Raw genomic sequence first — 14,388 nt, forward strand, 5'->3', positions numbered from 1 at the left:
AGTCCTAATATGTGTGATGAGAATGGTACTGTCCCTCGGTGGTCTTCCTCCCCAAACCCCATATCCCCAGTGTAATTATGAGAAAAACATCAGACAAACCCAAATTGAGGGACAGTCTACAAAACACCTGATCAGTACTCCTCAAAACCGTCAAGGTCACCAGAGACAGGGGACATCTGAGAAACGATCACAGCCAACAGCAGCCTAAGCAGACATGAAACTAAATGTAGTGTGGCATTCTGGAAGGGATCCTGAGACAGAAAAGGGGCACTGGGCAAAAACGAAAGAAATCCACACAAAGTATGGACTTTAGTTAACAATAAGATATTAACACTGGCTCGCTAATTGTTAACAACTGCACCCACTGATCTATGACGCTAGCAATAGGGGAAGCTGGGTGTGGGGTACACAGGGACCCTCTGTATCAGCCTTCTGATTTTTCTGTAAATGTAAAACTATTCTAAAGATAAAAAGGTTTTTAAAAAGTCAGTGAACATTCGCTCTATTCCACTTTTTCTTCCTTAAGAAAACTGCCTTGCCTAATTTTACATCATTTTAGAGATCAAATTGCAAAGGCAGTAAAACATATCTGTGTATCTTAATATTCAATTTAACTGAATTAGTCATGATTAAGCTAAAATTGTTCAACATAAGAAACTAAAAATTAATAGTTAAAAAGCTTGAAAATATTTTATTGAGTGATTAAAACATCAAATAATTTATATAGGAGGAGAGATGTATTACATTTTATAAGTTTATGTAGGATAAAAGGGCTAAATTAGCTAAGACAATTAAGAAAGACTATTTAGATAGCAATGGCTAAATTAATGAAATAATACTGCAAATAGGAAAAACATCACTAAAGCAATGACATCCACATTCTAATCCAGGTCTCTGATCCTCAAGCCTTCTCTTCTCCAAAGACTTCCCTTCTCCTTCAGCCATTCATTTCTTTGACTACATGGCAGCCTTGGAATTACTCAAGAAATATTATACCTCAGTGAACCCATTCCTCTCTAATCATAAGCCTTCCATATTTCTCTTTACCCAATCTCACCTAAACTACTTCTTTGACCTTCAAATCCTCAAATCCCTCTCTATCAGCCTCCACGCTTTCACTTCCTTTCCTACCTAATCCAAACTCCAAGTTAACTTCAGAACACACATCAGCACCCTCCATTCTCTTGCCACTTCATCTATCTCACCCACTCTGCTGATCTCCAGTGTTTCATCAAGCGAGCTTTCCTTAGGCAATACAGAATGACATGAAGAGTAAGTAGGGTGCTCTGCAGTCAGGCCGCCTGGGTTGAAAGCCTGGTTCTGCCATGGAGCAACTGTGTGGTCTTAGCTCTCTCTGCTATTGACCTCTATGTTTGTTCTATCTCTATAAATGGGGATAAATGATAGCACCTCCTTTGTACTATGAAGCTGCCATGACACAGAGTAACAACTCCCCCATACTGTAAATTCAATAAATATCATTACCCACCAATCTTTATTAAGATAAATGGCACAAATACAATTTTAAAAGATTTGAACTTCAGCAGAATTCTCAAACTGGATCGACAGTCCTTTCATTTAACTCCATAGTTCCCATATAATTGCTTCCAAACCGCAACACCAGGGTTAGGGGTGCTGACTCCCCACACAGTTGAAAATTGCTTGACTTCTGACTTGCCCAAACACCTGATTGTTGACCAGAAGCCTTACCAATAACATAAAGTCAATTAACATTATTTTATGTTATTTGCATTATATACTATATTCTTATAATAAAGTAAGCTAGAGAAAAATGTTATTTTCTAGAGAAAAGAAAATCATAAAGAAAAGAAAATATATGTACTATTAAGTGAAAGTGGATCTTTGTAAAGGTCTTCATTCTCGTCTTCAGGTTAACTAGCCTTGAGTAAGAGGAGGAGTTGGACTTGCTGTCGCAAAGGTGGCAGAGGTGGAAGAGGTGACGAAGTTGGAAGGAAAGGCAGGCACACTTAGTGCAAATTTTATTGAAAAAAATAGATGTGTCAGTGGACTCATACAGTTCAAACCCATGCTGTTCGGGAGTCAACTGCATTAGAGTCCATCAACCATGAATTCCTTCCACTCTGACCCCAAGATCTCAAAACTTCTTCTCAGGCACCTTTACCTTTCAACTCAGAGAAGAGTCCTCATCTTCTAGGATTTATTCAATAAATACCCTGCCTTCCCTTGTTCTATCAAGTTCCCCTTCTATAAATTGATTCTTCTTTTACCAACATGCTCAATTCCTGCTAATCCAAAAACCTCCCCTCCACTGCTTCTCTTCTTTGCCAGTTTTTTGAAAGGAGAGTCAGACATATTCACAGACATTCTTACTACACTCCCAAACCCAAGACGATATGACTGCAACTCTACAAAAGAAATTAGTCAGTTACATATGTGCACGTGTACCCTAAAACTTAAAGTATAATTAAAAAAAAAAGAAAAAAAAAAGAAATTGGTCACCCATAGCTTCCTCATAACCATAGTGTTAGCTTCTGCCAATTTTTCCATCTAACCAGTGCCTGGTCTTTAAACCAGTTTCTTTCAAAGGAAAGAACCCAAATATTAACTCAAGGTGAAATAATATTTACATAACTGTCCTCCTTACCTCCCTCTTCCATGGCAGAAAGATCACTTATTTTGTTGGAATCCACCTCTTCTTACCTAATTAGAACATTCTTTCATTCTAGCAAATAAAGGCTAACAGTTTGTGAAGGTATGTACTGAATCTGAGAGGAAAGAGGGGAAGGGAGGAAAACATGCATGTGGGAAGGAAGGAAAGAAGAAGAACAACACTTTCTTTTACCCACCATTTACTGTTATTACTAAGACAGGCATAAAAGACAGCAAATTGTATGTATTTATTAATACAATCCTCCCTTCACTCCAGAGAGAAAATCCTAACTTTGGTCATTTAGCAATTATTCCTCCTCCTACCCTTCTAAAGGAACTTGAACCTTCCCATTAAGTTTACTGGGAGTTAATTGTGTAGAGGTATCGTACTCACTAAAAATTGTGTAAAAACTAGAAAAAGTGTAAAAACTAGGAATTATTTGCTCTAATTCACATTTACATTTGGAAAGAGGATGGAGGGCTATTTGCAGGCACAGGAAAAAAAAGTGAGAAAAGAGGACAGGGACAAATAATTGATCCTTGATGGCACTGGTTTGTTGAGTTTTAGAGGAGTTGAGAGTCAGAAGTTTGAGAGAGCCTTAGGAAAGCTGTGGGGTCGAGATATTGTGAGTCCAAGAGGAATGAAGAGAATTTTAAGAAGTGCTGTTGTGAGTAACAAACTGGATCTTTGTTGACATCCTTGGAAAAACTCCAATAAGGATTTGGATGCTGTACTGTTTCTGGAACTCTGTGAAGGGACTGGGCTGTAAGCTGACTCTACTTACATCTTAGTTGCAAATGTAATTTCTTCAGGCATATAAACATTTGTATTTAATAAATATTAACCCTGGAAGGTTAGGAATTTAAGAACTGAATTTTAGACAAGTTTCCCTCCAGCTTCATATTATTTTGGTTCCCCTACTACTCCTAAATTATTCCTTCATTATATCTACTCTTCTTTCTCTGATTCTCCAATCTTGTTTTTTTGTTTTTGTTTTTTATGTTGTTGTTTTTTGAGACAGAGTCTTGCTCTGTCGCCAGGCTGGAGTGCAGTGGTGCGATCTCGGCTCACTGCGATCTCGGCTCACTGCAATCTCCGCCTCCCAGATTCAAGCGATTCTTCCGCCTCAGCCTCCTGAGTAGCCGGGACTACGCGCCACCACACCCAGCTAATTCTTTTTTGTACTTTTAGTAGAGACGGGGTTTCACCATGTTGGCCAGGATGGTCTCGATCTCCTCCTAACCTTGTGATCTGCTCGCCTCGGCCTCCCAAAGTGCTGGGATTACAGGCGTGAGCCACCACACCTGGCTGATTTTCCAGTCTTAAACATGTAACTCTAATCTTCTAAATATATCTTTTCTCACAGGTTAAAATATCACCTTATTCTGATCATCCCAACATTCCTCTCTCGAGCTCTCACTAAATTTCCACTCAGATGCTCTGTTTGTCCTCTTATCCAATATCTCCGCACTAAATTCGTCACCTTCCCTCTGAGTCTTCCTAATTTTCTGTCACTTTTGATGGGCACATTTTTCTGGGTCCAATATAGGATTTGTCTTAAACTTGTCCGTATTCTCTAATTTTTTATCCATTCATTGCCAACTTCTTCTCATTTCTTCAAAATCTCTATTTTGTCATCTCTCTAGTCCCACAGCTTAATATGGACGCTTATTTACTTTCTGAACTAATAAAATTACACTGTCCATTCACACAACTAAGAACTGGGTAACCTAACCCAAACGTTTGTCTCCAGTGTTACAATCTATCCTACAAATATCAAAAGTTATAACCACTCAGTGCTCTTTCCAGAATGTCTTTCTCCACTATAATCTCACTGTCTACTGGGTCAAGTTCAATCAGCTCTCCCAGACACTCAACATCCTCTACATCTATCCACCCTACTCCTAAGACATACTCTTTGATCCTATACTTTCTCTTTCCCATAGCATGTTTATTTCACTTTTCAAAATCCTATGTTGATTCTTTTCTTCTTGAATGAAGGCCCTTCCCTCTCCATCCACTTCTTAAAAAAAAAAGTCCTAAAACATTTTAAGAGTGTATGCCACGTTCTCTGTGAAGCCTTACGTGACAAGTATCAATCAATGATAGGTCTTAAAATGTGGTTTATGGACCCCTGAGTCCTTTTTGGGAGGTCTTCAAGATATAATTATTTTAATAATAGTATTAAAACATTATTTGCCTTTTTCATTGTGCTGACTTCTATACTGATAGTGTAAAGTGCTAGTAAATAAAGCTGTTGGCATCTTAGCACAAATAAAGAAATGGTATTAGTAGCCACTGTATCCTTTCCCACCACATGCTTGCTTGCAGTTAAAAACAAAACCAGAAAAAAGAAAAGTTTCAGTTAGAAATGCCCTTAATGAAGCAGTAAGAATTATTTATTATTTTTATTAAATGACTTCTGAGTATGTGTCTTTTTAATATTCTGTATGATAAAATGGGAAGTACACATAAGACATTTCTGCTACAAAGTAAAATGGTTTTCTTGAGGAAAAACCCTCAACTGATGGTTTAAATTGTAAGCTAAACTACTAGGTTCTTCCACAGACTGCCATTTTTACTTGAAAAAAAAAAAAAACAATCAACTATGATTGCTTGAGCCATCTGGCAGGCACTCTCTCAAAAATAAAAAAAAAGTGGGCTTGTCACATAAAGAAAAGCAACTGACAGTTTTGATACCAACAACAAAATCTCAACTTTCAAATGAAAATCAGAATATTGGAAAATTTGTTATCTGCAACTGTGAGCTTGACAGTCTCTCAATACTTAAAGACTTTTCTAATGAGATCTGCGGTGATATTTTAAATGTCATCTAATAAATGTTCAACATTTAGAAGACCTACATAACTCAGTGAGCCAATATTTTCCCAATGACCAAGACATGATGAATCAAAATTATGTATATGTAAAAGACTGAAGGCCTGCCAGGTGCGGTGGCTCACACCTGTAATCCCAGCACTTGGGGAGGCCAAGGCGGGTGGATCACGAGGTCAGGAGTTCAAGACCAGCCTGGCCAACATAGTGAAAGCCAGTCTGTACTAAACATACAAAAAATTAGCCAGGCGTGGTGGCATAGTAATCCCAGCTACTCAGGGAGTAGTAGTAATCCCAGCTACTCAGGGAGGCTGAGGCATGAGAATTGCTTGAACCTGGGAGGCGGAGGTTGCAGTGAGCCAAGATCGCACCACGGCACTCCAGCCCAGGTGACAATGCAAGACTCCATCTCAAATAAATAAATAAATAAATAAATAAATAAATAATTAAACAAATTTAAAAAAGGTTAAAGCCCAAGAAAGGCCAATGAATTTGAATATAACAGAGTATGAAAAGTTCATTGGTATGGTTTCGGATTTCACATTTACTTACCCTTTAAGAAACTACCTCTTGGTATATTTTGATGACATATTAAGGAATATCCACAATTATTAGTATTTGAAAAGGCCACTAAAATACTTTTTTTCTATTGCATAATTAACTCTGAGAGGCCAGATATTTTTCATATGCTTCAAACACTACTTATCACAACAGAGTGAAAACAGAAGCCAATCTGAGAATCCAGCTGAATTCTATCATTCCAGATATTAAAGAGATTTGCAAAAATGTAAAACAATGACACTGTTCCTACTGTTTTTTTTTTGGTTTGTTTTGGCAATGCAGTTATTTTTCATACACACACAAATATTGTGTTAACATGCAACATTACTGTTAATATTCAATGAGGTAATAATTTTTTGTTTTTTTCTGAGACAGAGTCTCACTCTATCACCCAGGCTGGAGTACAGTAGCGTGATCTCGGCTCACTGCAACCTCCACCAACTGGGTTCAAGTAATTCTACTGCCTCAGCATCCCGAGTAGTTGGGACTACAGGCATGCGCCACCACGCCCAGCTAATTTTTGTATTTTTAGTAGAAAAAAGAAAAAATTGTATTTTATATTTTTAGGCACTATTTTCTCAAACACAGACATGAAGCCAGATGCTATATCTAAGCTCCTTGAAGTCACAGAATGGGACATTTAGGTACTGAAGAGGTATTTAATAAATATTGAATGAACATATTAAGAAACACAGGTGCAAAGCTTTTACAAGGTATTCAATTTCAATATCAATTTATAAAATATGTCCTCAAAAACAATTAAGAGCATTTAGGCAAGAAAGAAGTTAGCACCATTAAATTACTTTATATAAAAGAAACCTGCATGTGGGCATAACTCAGCAGCAGAAATTTCACTGAAGCCCAGGTGTCTAAACTAATTCAGTATTTTTTCACTCTATACCCCAGCACATGTATGCCATGTGCCTTCTTATATACAAAGCTCTAAAATGGAGAGAAAATAAAAATATCTCAAACTAAAAAAGAAAACAACTATGGAAACTCTGACAGAAGCTGTGCTCAATATTGTTACAATCTCCTTACTGCCCAATGATACCATTTCTTATTCATATTCTAACACCAGTTCTCATTTTCTTAACAGGAAGGATTCAAAGCTTTTAGATAAAGGTAAAGTATAACTTTTTATTATAAAATTATAAAATTAAACTATCTCTAATTTTATAATTTCTCTAAAAGAGTTTCAAACAAAAACAAATGGAGGTGCCTATTAGTGACAAAGGTAGCTTTATCCTGCTTCAAAATCTCATAATCAGAATCATATTCAAGAGACAGAATTAGCTAAAGCTTAACTTATCACCTCTTGGGAGTCATTCATTCAAAAAGCAATCAAATGGCTACTACATGCCAGATAATGTGTGGACACTGGACCATGCAAAGTTTAACAAAATTTGGCCCTTGATCTAATGAAACGTAAAGATAAATAGGAAACATAAAAAAGAGAGAACTTTGCAATAAAATACATTAAGTATAGTAATATACACATATGTTGCTATTGTGAAAGGATATGTAAGAGGCACCCAATTCAGCCTGGAAAGAGATGGGTTTTAGTGATGGAAATTATCCCTGGGTTGAGTTCTAAATAACAAGTAAGAAGACAGGCGGCATTGCCAGTAGATGGACAAGCTGGTGTGAGATGAGAGTTTGAGGGGCCATGTGGCAGAAGGAGATAAGACAGCTCTTCTTGCAGAGCTTTCTGTGTCACACTGAAGAGCTCATATTTTATCCTGTAAGCAGCCAGAGCCACTGAGAGGTTTTAACCAAGGAAGCTGAATATTTTTTCTTCTTAAGCTATGTTGTAGCCTCCTACAAAGCCATATATTTCTTTATTGTGAAAGATAATAATATAGAAGAGAGACGAAAGGGGAACAGAATAGGAGACAGGAGATGGTCTATGACAAGGGCTGGAAAACTATTTCCATAAAGAGCCAAATAGTGAACATTAAAGCAGTAGCTGTTGGAGGCCATCTGTTCTCTGTCAGAACTATGCAATTCTGCCATGGTACAGTTAAAGCAATCATGGCAGAAAAGTGAACATGGCTGTGCTCCAGTATAACTTTGTTTACAAAAACAGGCAGCAGGTCTGGCCCATGAGCCATGCATGGTTTGCCAACCTGGCCTAGAGCCCCACTGACCAAAAGAACTTTCCACAATAATGAAAATGTTCTACTAAAGGTATGTTGCTCACACATACCTGTAGGTTCCGTGTATGGCCACATGGAGCCATAAAGCACTAGAAATGCCAAAAGTTAGACTAAGGAATTGAACTTTTAATTTTATTTCCTTTAAATGATTTAAATGTAAATATTCATACGTGGCTTGTGGTTACCCTACCAAACAGTACAGAGTTAGAAACTGGTAAGGTAGCCAGCAAGAGATGGTGAACTAGGGCACTGAAGGTAGAGACAGAGAAGAGGTGGTAAAGGTGAGAAATATTAGGAGGTGATACGGTAGAACCTAATGCTGGATCAAATATAGTGAGGGAGAAATAGTCAAAACCACTTCACCCATGTTGAGCAGCAGTAACCAAGTGGACAGCTGGGCCATGCACTGAGTATAGAGGGAAATATGTTGTGTTACTTTACACATGTTGATTCAACGTGCCACCTAAGAGAAGAAAACACTTGACTATAATACAAAGAAGCAGGTAATATTAAATATGTTCTTTTCATAGATAAAATGACTATAATACAGGAATGTTAAGTAACTTGTCCAAGGTCATTGCAACTTGAGTTTATCTGATTCCAAAACTAAGGCATAGTCCCTTACACCAAGATGAGTAAATAGTTAAGAGCTGACACTTTGGGAGGAAAGAACTCACCCAGAGAGAAGCAGGGAGAATATTAGTGAGACTGTCTCAAAAAAAAAAAAAAAAAAAAAGGGGGCTGGGCATGGTGGCTCACACCTGTAATCCCAGCATTTTGGGAGGCCGAGGTGGGTGGATCACCTGAGGTCAGGAGTTCGAGACCAGCCTGGCCAACATGGCCAAACCCCGTCTCTACTAAAAATACAAAAATTAGCCAGGTGAGGTGGCAGCGAATGCCTGTAATCCCAGCTACTCAGGAGGCTGAGGCAGGAGAACCGTTTGAACCTGGGAGGTTGGGGTTGCAGTGAGCCAAGATCACACTACCGTACTTCAGCCGGGGTGACAGAGTAAGACTCCATCTCAAAAACAAATAAATCATAAAAATTAAAAAGAGGCCGGGTGCAGTGGCTCACACCTGTAATCCTAGCACTTTGGGAGGCCGAGGTGGGCAGATTGCCTGAGCTCAGGAGTTCAAGACCAGCCTGGGCAACACTGTGAAACTCCATCTCTACTAAAATACAAAAAGTTAGCCGGGTGTGGCGGCATGCACCTGAAGTCCCAGCTACTCGGGAAGCTGAGGCAGGAGAATTGCTTGAACCCGGGAGGTGTAGGTTGCAATGAGCCAAGATCACGCCACTGCACTCTAGCCTGGACGACGGAGCGAGGCTCTATCTCCAAAAAACAAAAAAAAAAAAAAAAAAGAAAGAAAGAAAAGAAAAAAAGACAGTTGATCCAGGCTAATCACCTGGTAAACACACTAATGCCAAACCTCTTGATAAAGAGACTAATAAAATTTGTAGCAAGAGAGGCTTCATCTATGGGATGCTTTTAGAAGAACATACTTAGTCTAGGATTGCTTATGGTAAGTGACCCAGGAATTAATGGATTTATGAGATCTGACCCCCTTGAGAATGTCACATAAGCTATGTAACTCAAGATTAACTGGAGGTGTTTTATCACCAAGAGAGCTCCTTCTATGTAAATGATATGAACTGCATACATCACTTAGAGACCTCACAGGTTCCCAGGTGGTCTGATGGTTAAACAAAAATTTTAATAAAAAATAAAATTATTTTTAAAAAGAGACCTCACAAGTAATCTTGTTCCAGAGTATACCCTAGGCACACAGACCTAGGGAGCCCTGTCAATTGTCCTGAACATCTTCCTGCTTTGCTTGTGCCTCCAATGGCCAGTATCTTCGAAATTATTCATGAGGCTTCATTCAGGGTAAGTGCTCTAACTTATGTGTCTCTGATGTGGAATACTCCCAACTTTCTGTGTTATCCCTGTACTAAATAACAGAAGACATATAATCATAGAAGCCTTCCCCAGGTTTTAGATTTTGACTAAGACTTGAAGGATAAGTAAATTTTTCAAAGATGGGGAGAAAACAGAGGATATGAGTAAAGGAAGAAATATGAGAAAAACCCAAAGGAACATAAGACAGTAAGGATAGAAAACTGATTCTAATGAATAATTTTAAAAAAGAGGCTGAAGGCATATGGAGCACATCACAGAGAACTTCAGAAGTCAGAGAGAGAACTGTAAACAGGATGCAGCTTTTAGTGAAAAAATAAGGTAGTGAAAGTGGAATGTAAGAAAGATGATTCTGGTAACACTGTGAGGAAAGGACTGAGAGAGGGTGTATCTGGAATTAGGAAGTCAGTTAGAAGCTACTGTAGAAATTAAACCCTTGCATGTATGGCCAAATGACTTGACAAGGGTACCAAGACTACACAATGGGGAAAAGATAGTCTCTTGAACAAATGTGCTGGAAAAACTACATATCCACATTCTAAGAATGAAGTTGGACCCCTATACCATATATAAAAATTAATTCAAAATGAATTAAAGATCTACACATAAGCTCAAACTATAAAACTCCTAGAAAGAAATATAGGGGAAGGCTTCAGGATATTAGACTTGGCAATGATTTTTTGGATATGCTACCAAAAGCACAGGCAAAAAAAACAAAAACAGACAAATGGGACTTCATCAACTTTAAAATCTTCTGCACATCAAAGGAAACAATCAGCAGAGTGAAAAAGCAACCTATGGAATAGATGAAAATATTTCCAAATCATGTATTTGATAAAGTATCAATATTCAATACTACAACAAAATAAATAACCCAATTTAAAAATGGGCAAAGGGCTGGGCTCAGTGGCTCATGCCTGTAATCCCAGTACTTTGGGAGGCCGAGGTGGGAGGAATACTTGAGGTCAAGAGTTCAAGACCAGCCTGGCCAACATGGCAAAACCCCATTTCTACTAAAAATACAAAATTAGCTGGGCCTGGTGGTGTATGCCTGTAATTCTAGCTACTCAAGAGACTGAGGCACAAGAATCACTGAAACCCAGGAGGCAGAGGTTGCAGTGAGCCAAGATCACGCCACTGTACTCCAGACTGGGCGACGGAGCAAAACTGCATCAAAAAAAAAAAAAAGGAAAAAATTGGCAAAGAACTTGAACAGGCAATTCTTTAAAGATATACAAATGGCCAAGAAATGCAGGAAAAGATGCTCCACACCATGAATCAAAGTAAAATGTAGATCAAAACCGCATGACCAGCCAGGCACAGTGGCTCAAATCTGTAATCCCAGAATTTTGGGAGGCCAAAGTGGGAGGATTGCTTGAGCCCAGGAGTTGGAGACCAGCCTAGGCAACATGGTGAAACTCCTTCTCTACAAAAAATACAAAAATTATCCAGGTGTGGTGGCACATGCCTACAGCCCCAGCTACTTAGAAAGCTGAGGTGGGAGGATCCTTTGAGCCTGAGAGGTCAAGGCTGCAGTGAGCCAAGATCATGCCACTGCACTCCAGCCTGGGAACCAGAGTGAGACCCTGTATCAAAAAAAAAAAAAAAAGAAAAGAAAAGAAAAAGAAAAAGAAAAACACATGACATACCACCTCCACCCATTAGAATGGCTACTATCAGAAGAACAGAAAACAGCAAGTGTTGATGAGGATGTGAAGAAATCAGAACCCTTGTGCACTGTTAGTGGGAATGTAAAAAGATGTATGCATTATGGAAAACTGTCTGAAGGTTCATCAAAAAAATTAAAAGGACCATCATATGATCCAGCAATCCAACTTCTAGAAATATATCCAAAAGAATTTGAAACAGGGTCTCAAAAATATATTTGTATGCCCATGTCCATTTCAGCATTATTCACAATAGCCAGGGGTGCAAGTAATCTCAATGTCCATGGACGGATGAATGCATAAGGAAAATGTGTTACACATACAAAAGGAATATTATGCAGCCTTTAAAAAGAAGAAAATCCTGTCATATGCTACAACATGATGCATTTCAAGGACATTATAGTAAGCAAAATAAGCCAGGCACAAAAGGATAAACACTGTATGATTCCATTCATATGAATTATTTAGTCAAAATCATAGAAACAGAAAGTAGAAAGGTGGTTGTCTAGGGCTTGCAGGAGAGGGAATTAGTGTTTAATGGGCGCAGAGTTTCAATTTTGCAAAATGAGAAAGTTCTAACGGTCTGTTGCACAATAATGTGAATATACTTAACACAACTGAACTGTATTCTTAAAAATGGTTGAGATGGGCCAGGCGCAGTGGCTCATGCCTGTAACCCCAGCACTTCAGGAGGCCAAAGCAGGTGGATCACTTGAGGTCAGGAGTTTGAGACCAGCCTGGCCAACATGGCGAAATCTCGTTTCTACTAAAAATACAAAAATTAGCCAGGCATGGTGGTGGGCACCTGTAATCCCTGCTACTTGGGAGGCTGAGGCAGGAGAATCACCTGAACCTACGAGGTGGAGGTTGCAGTGAGCAGAGATGGCGCCATTGCACTCTAGCCTGGGCAACAAAGCGAGACTCCATCTCAAAAATAATAATAATTCACTAGTGATGACTATCAATATTACAAATTGTTAGTTTAGTTATTTACATTGTATGTATTTAAAATAAAAGTAGTCTTTTAAAAAAATTAATTTTTTACAGACAGGGTTTCTCTGTTTTGCCCAGGCTGGATCTCAGCTCACTGGACACACTGCTTAAACTCTTGGACTCATGCGATCCTTCCGCCTTAGCCTCCCAAACAGCTAGAACTACAGGCAAGCACCATCGTGCCCAGCTAATTTTCTTTTTTCTTTTTTTTTTTTTTTGTAGGGATGGGATCTCACAATGTTACCCAGGCTGGTCTCAAACTCCTGGCCTCAAGCAATCCTCCTGCCTCAACCTCCCAAAGTGCTGGGATTTATAGACGTGAGCCCCTGAGCCCAGCCAAAAGTAGCCTTTTAAATTTAAAAAATAAAAAGATTATGTATTTCAATGAGGCACTAAGATAATGTCAATATAAGAATTTGGGGACAGGAGGAAGTTAGTGTCAGGAATATGAGCTAGACTCAAAATGAGCCACAGTGATATTTGTCCTTTTCCGTAAAGAGCCCCACTCAATTCTAAGATTCAGTGAATACCATTCATCTTGCAGTGTACAACGTGGAGGGTGAAAGAATGAGCTGGAAGCAGGCATCATAAAGCACCATCGTACTGCAAAGAGCAGGATTTAAAAGCTAGCACCACCACTTGCTAGCTAGGGAAACCTGGGTAAGTTACTCTAACCTTTCCAAAACTCACTTTCCTCATTTGTATGATGGTGATAACAATTCATATCACAGATCCGTATCTTTTATATAGTAAATTGAGGATCACGGGAAAAGGATTTGCCCAAACTAAAAATAAACAGCATGACTTTAAAATAATCAATGATATCAGTAACATACCGCTGATTCACAAACGGGCTGGAAAGCTCTGCAAGCAGGCGAAAATTCCCAATGTATGCCAGCACTCCATTTTTCTGAATGATAAACATAAAACACAACGTCAAGGATAACATTCTTAACAAAATTCCCAAATACCGTAGAAATATCCAATAGCTTCTCAGCATAATATAACAATCAATACCAAAACAGATCAAGAAGTTTTCTACCTTTTACTGTTAAACTGATTTTCTTCGTGAGAATATAGAAAGATCCTTGGAATTCTACAGTATTTTTAAAAAACAGTAAATTATACACTTATGTTCACTTACGTATACAGTGTCCACTTAATGAAAATAGGCTTCAAGCAGTTGTGTCACGTTAAACAAATGAACTCTAAATAACCATTAGTAATGGCATTTTCAAATTACTGTAGAAAAGAATGATCACGTGGCACGCGCCTGTAGTCCCAGCTACTAGGGAAGCTGAGGCAGGAGAATGGCGTGAACCCGGGAGGCGGAGCTTGCAGTGAGCCGAGGTCGCACCACTGCACTCCAGCCTGGGCGACAGAGCGAGACTCCGTCTCAAAAAAAAAAAAAAAAAGAATGATCACAAAGTACTGTGAATTTCAGAAGATGAGGAGTTTTATAACAATTTAACACCTGATAGTAACTCACTTTATATCCATTACTAACTGGAAGCACCTTAAAAATCTCAAAAAAGCACTTATCCTCAATAACAATACATAAGCCTGTGAGTACAGGTATATTTGCCCAGTATGACAACACATGCCACCATGTTTGTTCTGAA

General features: G+C 38.6%; 1 protein-coding gene across 3 annotated transcripts in view; it reads right to left on the minus strand.

The window, feature by feature from the left end:
* TLCD4 (TLC domain containing 4) overlaps positions 1 to 14,388 on the minus strand; it is an 82,822-nt gene that overhangs the window by 10,030 nt on the left and 58,404 nt on the right. For all 3 annotated transcript variants that reach the window (XM_055373263.2, XM_031015740.3, XM_019033072.3), the window contains exon 6: positions 13,603 to 13,676. In XM_055373263.2, the coding sequence (XP_055229238.2) occupies positions 13,603 to 13,676 (74 nt within the window). The remainder of the gene's footprint in view (positions 1 to 13,602; positions 13,677 to 14,388) is intronic.

This window comes from Gorilla gorilla, chromosome 1, assembly GCF_029281585.2.
Source record: "Gorilla gorilla gorilla isolate KB3781 chromosome 1, NHGRI_mGorGor1-v2.1_pri, whole genome shotgun sequence".
In the NCBI taxonomy this organism is placed as follows: domain Eukaryota; kingdom Metazoa; phylum Chordata; class Mammalia; order Primates; family Hominidae; genus Gorilla; species Gorilla gorilla.